At 37.0% G+C, this 16,158-nt stretch overlaps 1 protein-coding gene across 2 annotated transcripts in view; it reads left to right on the top strand.

Moving 5' to 3' along the window:
• Positions 1-16,158, top strand: part of ITPR2 (inositol 1,4,5-trisphosphate receptor type 2) — a gene marked incomplete at its 3' end in the record, with an annotated part of 533,638 nt that overhangs the window by 250,222 nt on the left and 267,258 nt on the right. For both annotated transcript variants that reach the window (XM_079715959.1, XM_079715960.1), the window contains exons 27-31: positions 4,978-5,067; positions 5,188-5,313; positions 10,170-10,292; positions 10,930-11,130; positions 13,392-13,643. In XM_079715959.1, the coding sequence (XP_079572085.1) occupies positions 4,978-5,067; positions 5,188-5,313; positions 10,170-10,292; positions 10,930-11,130; positions 13,392-13,643 (792 nt within the window). The remainder of the gene's footprint in view (positions 1-4,977; positions 5,068-5,187; positions 5,314-10,169; positions 10,293-10,929; positions 11,131-13,391; positions 13,644-16,158) is intronic.

A 16,158-nucleotide genomic window follows, 5' to 3' on the forward strand; every position in this document is an offset into this window, starting at 1 on the left:
AGAAAATACCTCATTCTCCCACAGTGAGGCATTCATTCAGTGGTCTGAAGGAGGTGCTATTTACTAGGAAGAGCTTCAACTAAATTATCATATGGTTGGTCAGTCAAGTATAAAAGACTGAGTGTTAGATTTTTTGTGTGTGTTTCGGAGGGAGGTGGGAAGGGAAAAGGATGGCATTTGACATCTGAAGTTGGGAGGAGGGTGATTGGTAAATGATGCCACTGATTCAGTTAAATAGTGGATACAGGAAGAGAAGGCTGGGGATCCAGACGGTGAGCAGAATGCTTTGCAATCTTGCTGACTTGATGACATTTGCTGAGGAAGGACACCTGTCACTTCACTGGGATGGGGACAAAGAGAAGACCTGCACTGAGCTATTTTTTTTAATCTTTATTGGAGTATAATTGCTTCACAATACTGTGTTAGTTTCCGTTGCACAACAAAGCGAATCGCCACATGCATACACATGTCTCCATATCCCCTCCCTCTTGAGCCTCCCTCCCACCTCCCTATCCCACCCCTCTAGGTCATCGCAAAGTACCGAGCGGATCTCCCTGTGCTATGCTGCTGCTTCCCACCAGCCAACTATTTTACATTCAGTAGTATGTATATGTCGATGCTACTCTCACTTCACCCCAGCTTGGCCCTCCCACCCCATGTCCTAAAGTCCATTTTCTATGTCTTCCTCTTTATTCCTGCCCGCAACTAGGTTCATAAGTACCACTTTTTCTTTTTGATTCCATATGTATGTGTTAGCATACGGTATTTGTTTTTCTCTTTGACTGACTTCACTCTGTATGACAGACTCCAGGTCCATCCACCCCACTACAAATAACTCAGTTTCGTTTCTTTTTATGGCTGAGTAATATTCCATTGTATATTGTATATATGTGCCACATCTTCATCCATTCATCTGTCGATAGACATTTAGGTTGGTTCCATGTCCTGGCTATTGTAAATATGCACTGAGCTATTTTAATCACAGCTGTACTAGATGCAGGAAGTTCTGCATTGTAGGATTTGTAAAGTTCTTTTTTAAAAAAAAAAATGATTGCCCTTGTTTAAGTTAAGGAGCCAGATCCTCATTAATTTGTGCCCATGTTTAGTTCACCATATGGTTCATACAATATTATTCTCATATCATTTTTGCTATTGATCTAAAAGGCATTTCCATGCCTGATGCAAAATAAATTTGAGAGCAGTGCTGTGTTCAGAACCACTATTTGTTTAGGTATTCACTCTGAGTCTGTCTAGATCCATGCGACCATCTAATTTCTAGACTCTTCCCTAAATTTCTAGACCCTTCTAGACTATCCTTGCTATGTTGTTGCTGAATGTATTGCTTTATGTTACAGTATATACTCTGCAATTAAAAATCTAGCCACCTCAATAAAATCACTTAACTAAGTGGTTCCCATATTCCACTAGAGGAAATAAATTCAAGTTCTTCCAGATGATTAGAAACAATTATAATAAAGTGCAAGTATTTTTGGAGTTCCTTATTTATTCTTCATCATTGCTGTCAAAAGGGTAATATGGATATTTACTATAAGCATGGCATTGTTCTCAGTGTTACACTTTTTTTTTTTTCCCTGAGTCTGCTCAGCTCTGGGACTCTGAATAAATTATAATTCTACATTTTACACATAACTAATATTTTGTCATTAGGATAAAGCCACAGCTTTGTAGATTTGGGCACTGATGTAGGGCCAAATTTGCATAGGATATAAAAAATATAATTAATTTCTTCCCTTTCTGGAGGAGATCTCTCAGAACATCTTTACTTAGAGAATTTTGGCATCAACCTAAGAAAACAAAACCTCACTGTAGTTATATAGTTTACGTATTTCTTAAATTCCCCCAATCTCTGTTTTGGGATCTTCTAGATGTTCTGTAGGTTAATATTTTTGTTCGGTTTAATTACATTGAATTATTTTCTGAAACTAAAGGGGGCCATTTGTTGAATTCTCCAGCATTGCCTCCTTTTGTTGACTGCTGGCAATTTTAAAGTAAAATAAGTTTTGTTCATCATTCCCATACTTAGAAAGTTTAGCATTGTCTATATCCTCCCTTGAGCAGAACTAGAGAACATAACTTTTTGTACTGTAGTACATCTTCCCTGAGATTACTTTTCTTAAAACAAGACAGTTGCTTTTTCTGCAGGCCATTGTTTGAAAAATAGACTTAAATATATCTGCCAAAGCTTTGCCTGTATTTCTGACTGATTTTTTTTAAGTTGACATATGTCAGAAAGATCTCCTTTCCACCTTAGGAGCTGTGTCAGTCTTTAGACTTGGTAGCATCTTAATCCTGGCTTGGAATACAAAGGTGGTTTTCTTTAATATTTCTTCCCTTCCAGAAAAAAAATGAATATGGCCTTTTTAAATTCAGCCTTCACCTTTGTGATCAGAAAAAGGAACTTTAATTATATTTCTAGCTTTGCAATTTCTATTTCTCATCAATAAATTATTTTTGCTATCAAATAGAAATGCTGTTTGTCTCATGCTCTGACCTCCAGCCTCTTCCATCTAAACAGTTTATATTTACATGAGCCACTTGGGCCCCTTCCCTCTTCTACACTGGCTTCACTTACATATAGAGTTTTACATTTTCTTCTACAACTTTTTCAGATTCACTTAGTGTTTATTGTCTTGTAGACAATATCTCCCATTCTTTTTTCTCCTTTATTTACCTGGGGTGGAGATTGGATTGCTTTCATTTTCTTTCCTAGGATTTATTAGCATAGATGACACAACCCTAGAAGGAAACAGTAACAGTTTGAATACTTGCAGTGTTTTTATTCTTTACTTTTTGCCATTCCAGTTCCATTGAGTGAAAGAGATAAGGTGGTCAGAAAATCTTGGAGAGTATCCTGTCATAGTAAAACAAAGTGAGATTTAAAGGAAATGGTAGTGAGCCATAGAATCAGATGCCAAAGACAGTTTTAGTAATTGAGTCATTGACACATAAAAGAATTTTAATACAGTAGATTATTCTCTTGAGGAATTTAAGTGGGGTAGTAATCTGAGATGCAAGACTACTTCCCAGAATGGGCGGTGTCACAGAAAGTGCTTGGTTGGCCTCAACTTGGCCATATTTTCAGAGAGTTCAGAAAGAATCAGTGGAGGGTAGAAACTGTTCGTGCACAAGAAACAGAGGAAGCAGAGAGAAGAAGCAGAGAGAAGAAGGGGGAGATGGAATTTAAAAACCCGTGCTTCCAAAGTTCTTTTTCTCTGAGACATAGCAGGGAAGGTAGACGGTTTTGTAGATGATACTGGACATTTTCAGATGGAGAAAAGGCAATGTCATGTAGGGGAATTTTCTTATGCTCAGTAAAATGGGAAAAGAGTTACTTGCTAGATGGAGTTCAGATTGGGAGCCTCCGTCTTGGACAATATTTGCCTGGAGAGAAGTCAAAGAGGAACATGGAGCTTACTGAGCAGTGGTGATGGCACCGCATGGACCAAGTCACTCGCCTACTTGAAGCCTTCCATCAGAATTCTTTGACTAGCAAGGAAAATATATATATTTTTCTCTCTTGGTTTGCATTAATTTTGTGACTTTTCATGGAACACAGTAGGAAAAACAGGGACAAATACAATTTATCAATTAGCTTCATATATTTTTTACTTTTTCCTGAGCTTAGATTGGAGTCCCCTTTAACTGTGAGTCCAACACCTTCAATGTAGTCAGGACTTTCCGGTGTTTTTTAACCCACGTTGAACTTGACATTTGTCCCAAGTGCAATTTTGTACCTGTTGTAAATCAGGGAGGTGGTCAGGCCCCACTCCATCTAATTGTCCACTTTTGCAACATGCTTTATCAGTTCTTGTCATTTTCTACACACTGTTGTGCTTTTCTTTCTACAGTGCCTTTGGCTAAGGTGACTTCTTCGCCTCACAAGTGTCCCCCTGCCCTTCCACACCTCTCTCATACTTAACTAAGTAGTTTTCATCTTTCAAGACCTTAGCTTAAATTTCCCCTCCTTCATAAAGCTGTCTAAAGCTATAACTAGCCTCTGTCTCTCTCTTTGAATAGTGAATTCTGCTCAGTTCAAATCTTTATTTTCATATTTCTCCCTGTTTTCTTAGGTAAACTGTAATTTTCTTGTGAGAAGGACCGTATCTTCTATTTCTTTTATATCTATTCACCATTGCCTAGTACCAGAAATGTATTAAGTCTTAATAAATGTTCAGGTATTAAATTGCTTGTAAGTGATGTTTTATTTTCATATGGTGACTCCAATAGTTGATATTTAAAATATGTAACTCCCTGTATTTGTTTTTTTATTATACTGCTACAGATAATGGTTGTTATAATGAAATGCTTTTGGTGTTTCAAGTCCTCTTAATAAGTTTTATTAATTTAGTAATTTAAAATATTATTTTTAAATAAAGAAAAATTATTTTTTCATTTTCATGATTCTGTACATGGTCGGTTGGCCCCCAGTCATGACCCTTAAGGATGTCATGGTAACCTGTCGGAGAATTTTTGGGTTAAGGTGTTTTTTCCTCCCACCCCTGAAGTGTTTTAACATGTCATGTTATGATATGCTCCTTCAGTCCTTTTTTTTTTCCCCTGAATTTCATCCCTAATAATAAAATTATGCCTCCTATTCCCTGGATTTTTACTATTCCTTTTCCTATAGGCAATATAAAGTCATGATATGTCTGATACATTTAGCAAGGAAATAGACTGATAATGTTACCTGTAATACCCTTTCCTTTTAAACTTAACTCATTAATTATTAGTAATGCCATAGATCTTGTAATTGGTTGTTGTTGGGAAGTGGTCATTTTCATGACTCATTTAAGCCAAGGAGCTTCTTATGGGATAAAAAATACCAAGGAAACATTTAAGTTGAATAATAAATTCATCACAAAATAATTGCAAGAAGTATTTCTTATTTATTACAAAATAAATAAATTTATTACAAAGATATATAGGGCATAACATACATCTTTGTGTTTATTTTAGGACTCAAACATTTTAAGTCCAGTGCAAGATGGAACAAAGAAACCTCAGATTGACAGCAATAAGAGCAACAACTACCGGATTGTAAAGGAGGTCAGCAGATGGGAAATATTTCTGTATGAGTTTATACTGGCATGGCAAAGAAGTTTTGTTCATTTATTATATTTAGTATTGTATTTGTTGTATTTAATGCTTTTCTTCTTCTTTGGAAAGATTTTGATTAGGCTAAGTAAACTCTGTGTACAGAATAAAAAGTGTCGGAATCAACATCAACGATTACTGAAAAATATGGGAGCCCATTCAGTGGTGTTAGACCTGCTGCAGATACCCTATGAAAAGGTAAGTTCTTAGGTACTGTTTTTCTTTTTAAATTTTGATACAATTTCAATATAGCAAAGTTACAAAGAATTTTTTTCCTTGAACTATTTGCAGGTAAGTTGCCAACCTGATGCCCTACCACCCCTGAGCCCTTTAGTGTATATTCCCTACAAGCATAACCAAGTAACAACCTTCCAGATCGGGAAAGAGCATCCCACTCTACTGCTACCTAATCCTCACATGCCATTCACATTTCTCCCATCATCTCAATCATGTCCTGTTTGACAAAAAGATCCACTTCAGAAACAGGAGCTGTTTGGTGTTATGTGTGTTTAAATCTCCTCATGCTGGAACTCTTTGACATTGACACTTTTGAAGACAGAGCAGCTATTTTGAAGACTGTCCCTTAATTTGGGTCATTTGATGTTTCCTCGTGATTCGATTCAGTTATGCATCTTTGGCAGGAACGTGACAGAAGTAACACTAAGTTTTTCCCACCACTTCCTATCAGGCAGCATGCGATTTTGATTTGCTGCATAACCAGTGATGTTTACTTGGGTCACTTGATTAAGGTGGTGTCTGCCAGGATTATCACTGTGAAGTACTCAGTTTCCCTTTGTAACAAATATTCTGTGGTGTGGTTCTTTGAAACTAAGTAAACATTCCATTTTTTAAATCAAACTTTCAATTTATTCATTTATTTATTTTTATCAGTATGGACTTACAGATGCTCGTCTTATTCAATAGGTTATATTAGGTTTCTAGCACTGTTTATTTTGATTGTCCCAGATTTGGCCAATGGAGCCCCTTCAGGCCAGCTGACCTGTCCTCTAACATGGTCCCATCATTCTTCAAGTAGTTCCTTGCTTTGTTGCACATTAAAATATTCCAGGCTCCCTTGCATTTTTCTTGTTCCACCTCTGGAATTAACCATTTATTCAAGAAGCCCTAGTTCCATTTGGTGGAGAATGGTATTTGGGAGAAAAATTCTGAGAACTAAATGTACTTATTGCTGTGGAGGTTTGCCCCTCCAGGCCCTTTAAGTAGACAAATCTAGAGAATATATGTGTGTGTGAATATAGTTATTCTCTTACTCCATCTCGTCTTCCATCACCACTGCTGCCCATTCCTCCTTATGAATGCCCTCTTCACCTCACTCAGGCTCTGACCCCTCCACAAGGGTGGATGCCCTCTTCATCTCTCTTGGGCACCAGTGTGCCATGCCAGGCTCCTCTCTGTGGATACCCTCCCCACTTGAACTTTTCACTTCTCATACTGGATTGCCCCCTGTCTGACTTAGTTACATTTTAATATGTAAATTTATAAGGTGGTATAATTCAAGCTAGTTTAGATAATGCAATAAAAGAATTATTGAAAAGCAGGAAAAGGTATTAAACCTTAAAGAAGGTATTAAAAAAGGTATTTTCCAAATTATTATATCTTTGATATTGTAACATGGGCATTGGACATGTGATCAAGTCCCTTTTTCTACTATTTAGTATAACTGTAGTGTTGAGTATTTTACTACTACTTTGTGTTTGGGGGTTTGCTGTTTTATTATTAATCATATTTTTATTGAAGTATAATTCACTTAAATATTATATTAGTTTCTGGTGTACAACAGAGTGATTTGATATGTCTATACATCACAAAATGATGTGACCATAAAAAGTTATTACAGTATTATTGACTATATTCTCTATGCTGTATATTACATCCCTATGACTTGTTTATTTTATAACTGAAAGTTTGTACCTCTTAATCTCCCCTACCTAGTTCACTCATTCCCCTCGACGCCGGCAACCACTAGTTTGTTCTGTGTATCTATGAGTCTGTTTCTGTTTTGTTATGTTTGTTCATTTGTTTTCTCTTTTAGATTCCACATATAAGTGAAATCATACAGTATTTGTCTATGTCTGATTTATTTCACTTAGCATAATACCCTCTAGGTCCATCCATGTTGTCACAAATGTCAAGATTCCATTCCTTTATGGCTGAGTATTATTCCATTGTATATGTATATCACTTCTTCTTATTCCATTCGTCTGTCAGTGGACACTTAGTTTGCTTTTGTATCTTGACTATTGTAAATAATGCTGTAGTGAACATACGGGTGCATATATCTTTTTGAGTTAGTGTTTTTGTTTTCTTCAGAAAAGTACTCGAAGTGGAATTGCTGGATCATATGATAGTTCTATTTTTAATTTTTGAGGAAACGTTATATACTGTCTTCTGTAGTGGCTACACCAATTTACATTTCCACCAACAGTGCATACGGGTTCACTTTTTTCCACATTCTCACCAACACTTGTTATTTGTTTTTGATAATAGTCTTTCTGACAGGTGTGAGGTGATATCTCACTGTGGTTTTGACTTGCACTTCCTTGATGATTAGTGATGTTGAGCATCTTTTCATGTGTCTGTTGGCCATCTGTATGTCTTCTTTGAAAAAATGTCTATTCAGTTCCTATGCCCATTTTTTAAATCAGGTTGTTTGTTTTTTTGATGTTGAGTCATATGAGCTTTTTCATATATTTTGTATATTAATTCCTTATTGGATATGTCATTTGCAAATGTCTTCTCCCATTCAATAGGTTGCCTTTTCGTTTTGTTGATAGTTTCCTTTGCTGCGCAAGAATTTTTTAGTTTGACTAGGTCCCATTTGTTTATTTTTGCTTTTGTTTCCCTTGCCTGAGGAGACATATCCAAAAAGTATTGCTGAGACCAATGTCAAAAAGTGTACTTCTCATATTTTCTCCTAGGAGTTTTATGGTTTCAGGTCTTAGATTTAAGTCCTTAATCCACTTTAAGTCTATTTTTGTATATGGTATGAGAAAGTAGTCCAGTTTGATTCTTTTGCATGGAGCTGTCCAGTTTTCCCAACACTGTTTATTGAGGAAGCTGCCTTTTCCCCATTGTGTATTCTTGCCTCCTTTGTCATTCCTTCCTGATGCATTTCTACCACTCTTCACCAGCCCAGAATGTCTAAATCAAGTGATTTTTACTTGCATCACCTAAAGCTTAAATAAAAAGTTGAAGAATTTTTCTACACATCACTGAAAATCACATATAATGTGGCATCCTCTCTCTCAGAGCTCATTCCTTGGTTAATTGACCATAGTTCTTGGGTTTATCTCTGGGCTTTCTGTTCTGTTCTGTTGATATATGTGTCTGTTTTTGTGCCAGTATCATACTGTTTTGATCACTGTAGCTTTGTAGTATAGTTTGATATCAGGGAGCATGATATCTCCAGCTTTGTTCTTCTTTCTCAAGATTGTTTTGACTATTCAGGGTCTTTTGTGGTTCCATATAAATGTTAGAATTATTTCTGGGAAAAATGCCATTGGGGTTTGCTCAGTTTTGATACCTAGATTGTTCAGAAACAAACAAAAAAAAGCATAAGACGACAGTTTCAAAGAAACACCAATTCCAGTAGAACTGGCCCTGATGTCCTTCTGTGTGGCTGGCTTTTCTGTGGGAATTGGGTGTTCCTGCGGCTAAAGTTCCTTTGATGTCTTTTCACTATCCCTGGATTACACATATAAAGGAAAATGTTAGTAGATTTTGAAATAAAAACTTCCTATTTTCAAGATAGGAATGGAGTTTTCTGGACATATTTATTAGTCTGGTTAGTTCATCCCTATTTTCAACGTGAGGAAGTGAGTCTATTAATGATCCGAGGCAGTTTATTTAGTTATAGATGGCATAAAATACAGACTCTCAGGTTAGGAAAAAAGAAAACATTAAATTCATTGAATATAAACTATTACTCAAAACATGAGTCCATTTTGTATATCTGACACTGACCACATTACCTACCCAGAAAAATTTTAGGTTGTTTCAGTGATATTGTTAAAAGACCACTTTTAAAAAGAGAACTTTGCATTCTTTGTGAGTTTTGAGACTGAAGTTTCTTATTGAGATTCTTATTAGCAATGAAGTACCTTATTGTAGGACTTTGGGAAATGACAGTGAATAAGGAAACAACTTAAGAGTGTGTGTGTTAAGAAAGAGGGGGACAAAGAGAGAGGGGAGAAGAGGAGGTCAGAAAGTGAAGAGAACAAGGAAAAGAATGAGATGGAAAAAATAGACAAAGTAAGTTGCAAAAGGAGGGTGCGCAGAGAGGGGAGAGGAGAGACTAGAGGTAAGGTCAGAGCTATATATACAGAGCGAAATTTACAGAGTGGGGAAAAGAGGGCAAGTGAGTGGAGAGAAGAAAGAGTGGGGGCAAAGCAGGAGGACAAGAGAGTGAGAGCAGGAGAAAAGGAGCAGAGGGCGCCAGAGGAGGAGGGATAGATGCCTCCTGGAAAAGTAGAAAGGGAGGAGTTGGAGAAAGAGGGGGATAGAGATGGTGGGGAAGGAGGAGAAACAGAAAACAAAAGGCACAGGAAGATCCAGGTACATGGAAACACTGGGAAAGATGGGAAATCCAAGAGAGGGGAGGAAAGAGAGGGATTGGAGGGTGCAGGACAGAAGGGAGCAGAACCCAGGAGAATGAGGGGGCCAGAGAGAGAGGAAGGGGGGACAGCGGGGGTGTGGGGACAGAGGCAGGGGAGAAGAGGCAGCTTTGTACGGAGATGGGAAATTGTAGTGGACAAGCAGGAAAGTTGGGGAGAATTAGAGATGGACCATGAAACAAAAAGGAGGAGGAAAGAGTGGAGCAGAACAGATAGGAGGAGAATTAAGAGAAGGGGAGAGACATCTACAAAATGGGGAGGGTAGATGGGACGGGGTAACCGGGAGAGGTGTAGACACAGAAAGGGGAGCATTAAATAGTGGCATGGAGGAAAAAATGCATGTGCGAAAAAATATATTCTTTGATAATATTTTTGCTCCTGTGTGTTTCTCTGTATCATGTGCTACTCTTTAACTTCCAGAATGATGAAAAGATGAATGAAGTAATGAATCTGGCCCATACATTCCTGCAGAATTTCTGTCGGGGAAATCCACAGAATCAGGTTCTCCTCCATAAACATCTGAATTTGTTCTTAACCCCTGGTGTAAGTATTTGAGTGACTTCTATATTTATAGTAAAGTGTCCATCTCATTCGTTTTAGCAACATTGATGGATAGAATTTTATTCATCTTCATCGCCACATTTTTTAACTTGTAGGGGGTTCTCCTCCTAAAAGTGAGTATCTTTTATTTCCATTAAGGAAACATTTAAAGAAACGTGAAAAATTACACAGATCTTACCTGCAGATGACAACTTCATTTATATGTACATAGTTTAATGTTAGGAAGAAGATGTGGTAGGACAAACTTTGATGCCATGAATAAGTTAAATCTGGAAAACTCAAAGGTGGAGTTAACTCTGCTCTGTAAAACATGTGTCAGCGAATACTAAGGAACAGCTACTTTTGAAAAATACATAATTAAATTAATCTCAAGAATACTGTTGCCAACTTGTTGACCTTTATAATAAGCTCCGTTTTCCAACTAAATTCCTTTGTGAGCTCAGTTTTTTTTTTAAGTGCTGAATAATCTCAATGCACTTTGTAGAAGACTTGCACAGAAAACTCACTAGAGTTTTGCATAAAATAGGAAACTGATCACAAGCTGCGCGATTGGTCTAAGTACTGTAGAATAGAAGATTGATCTTGTCAGAGTTACAAGGGCACATTCCTCTGTGTGTAGCTCCTTGAAGCAGAAACCATGCGGCACATCTTCATGAACAATTACCATCTGTGCAATGAAATTAGCGAGAGGGTTATCCAGCACTTCGTGCACTGCATTGAGACACACGGCCGCCACGTGGAGTACCTGAGGTTTCTGCAGACGATTGTCAAAGCAGATGGTAAATATGTGAAGAAATGCCAGGATATGGTGATGACCGAGGTATGTTCTCAGTTTGCATTTTATCAGCTTCACATAAACAGTATGCTCAAATATGGGTTTTCTGTTAATTTAGAGTGAAAAACAATCCCCCAGCAACATAGGTTTGGAAAATAAATTAAGTACGACTACTTAAGCACAAATGTATTTTGCTTAGACCTAGGGAAGTAACGTATCATAAGTTGATGTTATAATTTTCTAGGAGTTTATTTTTTTTTATTCTTAATGAATTTGTGTATTTTAAATAATGGGTAAAATCCTATGAAACGTTATAGATTATTTAGAATGAAAGTGATTAAATTTTATATTTTTAAGTTTCAATATGTAACAAAAATGGATTAAACTCTGCTTTTCAAGTGCCCTCATTACTCGGTTCCTGAAACATAGAATGGGTGTTCTTTGCTACTATTTACAGGGGACTTTGAAGGGAATGAAACTAATGAATAGAAATTATCCATCAGTGATTCATTATATATGGAAACTTAGCTATTTAGAGTAAGTTAAAAATTTAAGAAAAGCAAATGGATGAAGTACTTCTTTAATTTGCCCTTTTCATTTTGATGTTTGTCATTGAGCAAGATTTATACAATGAATGAGTTACTCACTGGGAACCAAGTGATGCTTTGGAGAATACGTTGAGCCTGTTTGGGTAAATCATTCCTCTGTGACCTAATGGTTTTCTAAAGGCCTGTATGGATTAGGCAGCTTTCAAACATGGCTACAAACAAGTTATATAGTAGATTATATTGTTTTGGGGGGATTTTCATAATTATGCATAGAAATGTTAAAGTTAATTCAGCTTGAAGCCTTGAATTTTAAACGTAAATTATTGTTATTAACATTTAAGGAGCATTTTATACTTGTAAAATTTACCTCTTATCTGTATTTACATTAACATTAGCCCTTCATTGCCTAGAAATGTGAGAATTAATTTGATTTTGGAAAATCATCATGGAAAGACTTAAAATGGGAAAGCAGCAAATAGTTAAGCCAGTCCTATGGCATTTATTAGGTGAAGCATTTCTATGTGTAAAGAAGTATTTATAATTTTATATTAATATATAAATTTTTGACCCATATACATTCACTTTCAACAAAACTTTCAGTGTAAGCCAATTGTCTTGTCAATTTAAATATTTTACCAATTCAAGTAAAATAGAGAAAAAAATTACATAATCTGTGTTCTCCACCAAAATATTTCACATTGGGGTTAGAAAATTGGTACTGTAATAGACAATAAGAATTGAGGCCTGCGCAGGTCCTGACCTGTCTGTGGTTTGGGGTTGCTATCTGCCTCATAAAGCAAAGTAGAGGGTTTGTCTTCTGGGAAGACAAAAGCCTTCTCTGCCAAAACCTCTTACATAGTTGGCATCTTCCAGGAATTGGAGGGCAGGGATTGAGACCTCTTGAGTCTGGGTTTTCAGTTGAGGTAGAGAGAGAAGACAGTGGTTATGAAGTCTGGAGTGGGGTGTAGTTACCTCCAGAACTCATCACTGTTAACTCAGCCTGGTCTTCACGACAGTCAAAGTGGATTCCTCAATAAAATAATAATACAGTTTCCCCCCAAAATAGACAAGGCATGACGGTGATGGAGCAATAAAATTACCACCTGCTGGAATTCTCCACTGAAGTTATATAAACAAAACAGGGAGGAAAATATATGTCCTAAAAGCCCCTACATATTCATTCTTTGTCTCTCTCTCTCTTTTTTAAAAGTTGTCTTTTTCTCTTCATTTCTCCCATCTCTGCTTTTACCTCCATTCTCTACCAACATCCGTGACACGTGGAATCTCCAGATTCTTGTAGAGTTGCATTTGGTCCAGTGTACTTGCTTACTTATTCTGTCACTATTGAAGGAGATGGGGATATTTTATTCTATAGTAAAATTAGACTTGCAAGATTTCTCATGCTTGGCAATGGAGTCTGCCATTTGAAGTAGAAGGAAATAACTTCATTGGAATATTTTGCAGGTTTAATTTCAGTGGGTGACTCACCGAACAGTTTACTGTCATCTGTGTCCTTAATTCTTGCCCCTATCCACCTCTCCCATGTCTCTCCGACTGGTTTTGATAACATTCATAACTAATCACTTGACACATGCCTAGAATCTTTTTACCATCCTGCCTTGGTGTAGTTCTGCATTTGCAGTGTTATCTATGTTTTTACAGAGAGGTGCATGTAGTTCCAGATAGACCAAGCCTTTGGAAATAACTGCAAGGATGAACATTTGGACTGCTATGTTGACTCTCTTATTATCATTTCAGTTGATAAATGGGGGTGAAGATGTGCTGATATTTTACAATGATAGAGCATCATTTCCCATCCTTCTCCATATGATGTGTTCAGAGAGGGACCGAGGGGATGAGAGTGGCCCCTTAGCCTACCACATCACCCTTGTGGAGTTGCTGGCAGCATGCACAGAGGGGAAAAATGTCTACACTGAAATCAAGTGCAATTCCCTTCTGCCCCTGGATGACATAGTGAGGGTGGTGACCCATGATGACTGCATCCCTGAGGTAAGCCTGCCAAAAGCTTAGCAGCTATAGAATTGTTACTAATTTTTAATAAGTGCCAGAAGTCCTCCTACTATTATTTATAATGAGATAATATATTTAGTGAAGGAATTGTACTTAGCTATACAATTAGGAACATTTAAAAGAGCATAAAAAGTTTACTCTTTTGTTCTACAAGGAACTATGAAAGAGGATAAACCTTTTTAAAGTATAGCCACTATTAGTTTACTAGAAGCTACTGTAGGAATTTCTAGGTATGGCATTGTGATCAAACTGAAAAATTGACTTGTAACCTCTAGTATGTTCCTGAGCATAAAACAGATGCTTCATAAATAATTCACAGTGATCAATAGGAGAGGCTAGGATGGTACTGCAGGATCACTATCAGATTCTCTAGGTTTACCTTTGCTTTATGGAATAGTTGCATTCTTGGAAATATGGGCACATTTTGCCTTATTCACACATCATCTTTTACCCTCCGTTCTTGTTTGACATGACGGCAGGGAAGAAACTCATTAGAAGCTGGTTGTCTGCCAACAAGATTAACGAGGCTTCCAGGAATGTACATTGCAATAATTTTTTTCTTTTCTACCATTGTGGTGTATTGTTGCAAAGTTTATAAACATGTGATACACTAAGTCCAAACATTTTAAATCACAGTAACTTAAAAAGGCATCAGGTTAGGTTAACTTCCCTACTTCCAAATAGTCCTACATAGTGATGGACTTGAAAGTATATTTTTATGAAATTTTGTGGAATTGTTGATACCTCAAACCAAGGGTACTTCATGACTTGATTGGTTTGAAGTAAGATGGCAAAGAAAGGAAGCATAGTGTAGTAAGTAAGTCCGTGGGTTCTGTCTTTATTTGAGGTCCTGATTCTGGCCGTGCAGTTCTCTCGGACAAACCACTCTAACCTCTTATATTCACCTACTTCACCCCTCTTCATCCTTCAGATCTTGATTCAAGCATTACTTCTTTAAGGAAGACCCTCCTGGCTTCCCATAGTAGAGTCTATAAGAGCCTATAATTTGAAATTTGATATTTGAATTTTAGTAGTTAAAAATATTTATAGCCTTCACATTCTTTACCAAGATTATAAGCTAAATGAGAGTAACACCTGGGTCTGTTTGTAGTCACCATTATATTGTCTGAACCTGAACCTACATTTAATAAGTATGTTCTGAATGAATGAACGAATGGATTAAAGAATGAGTCAGAATCTTGGATCCATTACTTTGAGCTGTGTGACTGATTCCAACAGGGTACTTCACCTTCTAATCTTCAATTTACACAATTTTGAAGTGAAATAATTATAGTATGTACCTGATAGGATTGGTGGAGGATTAAATTAAGATATTACATACAGACTGCTGAAGGTGTTTGGCATGTAACAAGCACTGAATGCATATTAACTGCTGTCAAGATGATTATGATAATGCACCAAATGACTCTGATGTCTCCATGACACAGGCACCCTGCCATGGAAGATTTGCTTCAGACCTCAGTCAGGTAGAGATAAGTACTAAGAGCATGAAAGCTGGCCCTGTATTCCTTATGGTTCTAACTCGGATTCTGTGAACCCTCTGAAATTGTTTACATGATTTTTTTATGTGTGTGCATTTTTCTGGGGAAATTTATAGCATTCATCACATTCTTATACAGAGAGAGAGAGAGGAAAGAAAAGAAGAGATGAGAAAAGAGAAGAAGAGGAAAGAAAAGGAAAAACAAAAACTATTGCCCTATGCACTTTAGAAATGGTATATGTTGGTGAGACTCATGCCAGTCTTTTATGAGGAACTTTGCTAAATCTGGAAAGGAACTTTACTACATCTTAAAATAATTCAATTTTTTTTTTTTTTTTGGTAAACTGTGAGCCTACTTCTTCTCAGAAATAGTAATTTAAATGCTTTTGAATGTCAATAAAGTATTATTTAGTCAACATATTGAAGCATTGTATTAGATCTCTCTTGGTTGCAAGTGACAGAAACCCAATTTAAACTAGTTTAAATTTTAAAAGGGAATTTTATTGGCTCTTGTATTTGGGACTTTGAAGAATGGTTGTTCACATGATTCAAGAGGTTCAAACAATGTCAGAATTCCTTCTATCTCTCATTCCCTTTTCCTTTGTGGTTTTCCCCATTCTCTTTATCTGAGCATAATTTTCCTCCACACACCTGGAGAAGATGGGTCCTGGAGTCCAGGTTGACCTTGTTCCATTTTGACAATGAGAGAGGGGGAAAGAGAGATAGAGAGAGAGAGAGAATATGAATGAATGAATGACAGAGACAGAGAAGGGGAGGGGAGGTGGGGAGGGGAGGGGGAGAGGAGGGAAGAGAGGGAGGGAGAGAGGGAAAGGGAGTACTTTTGACTCCTAGTGTCTGAAATATGTTAGACTTGGTTTACATGAAGTTCACATTCTCACACCAATCACTGGGCCCAGGGGAATGGAATACTAGGTCATGTGTTTACCCTGGGTCAAGAGGTGGAGTGTTTTAGTAAAAGAAAGGAGATGGGAA

The sequence above is a fragment of the Hyperoodon ampullatus genome, assembly GCF_949752795.1.
Source record: "Hyperoodon ampullatus genome assembly, chromosome: 11".
Lineage (NCBI taxonomy): Eukaryota > Metazoa > Chordata > Mammalia > Artiodactyla > Ziphiidae > Hyperoodon > Hyperoodon ampullatus.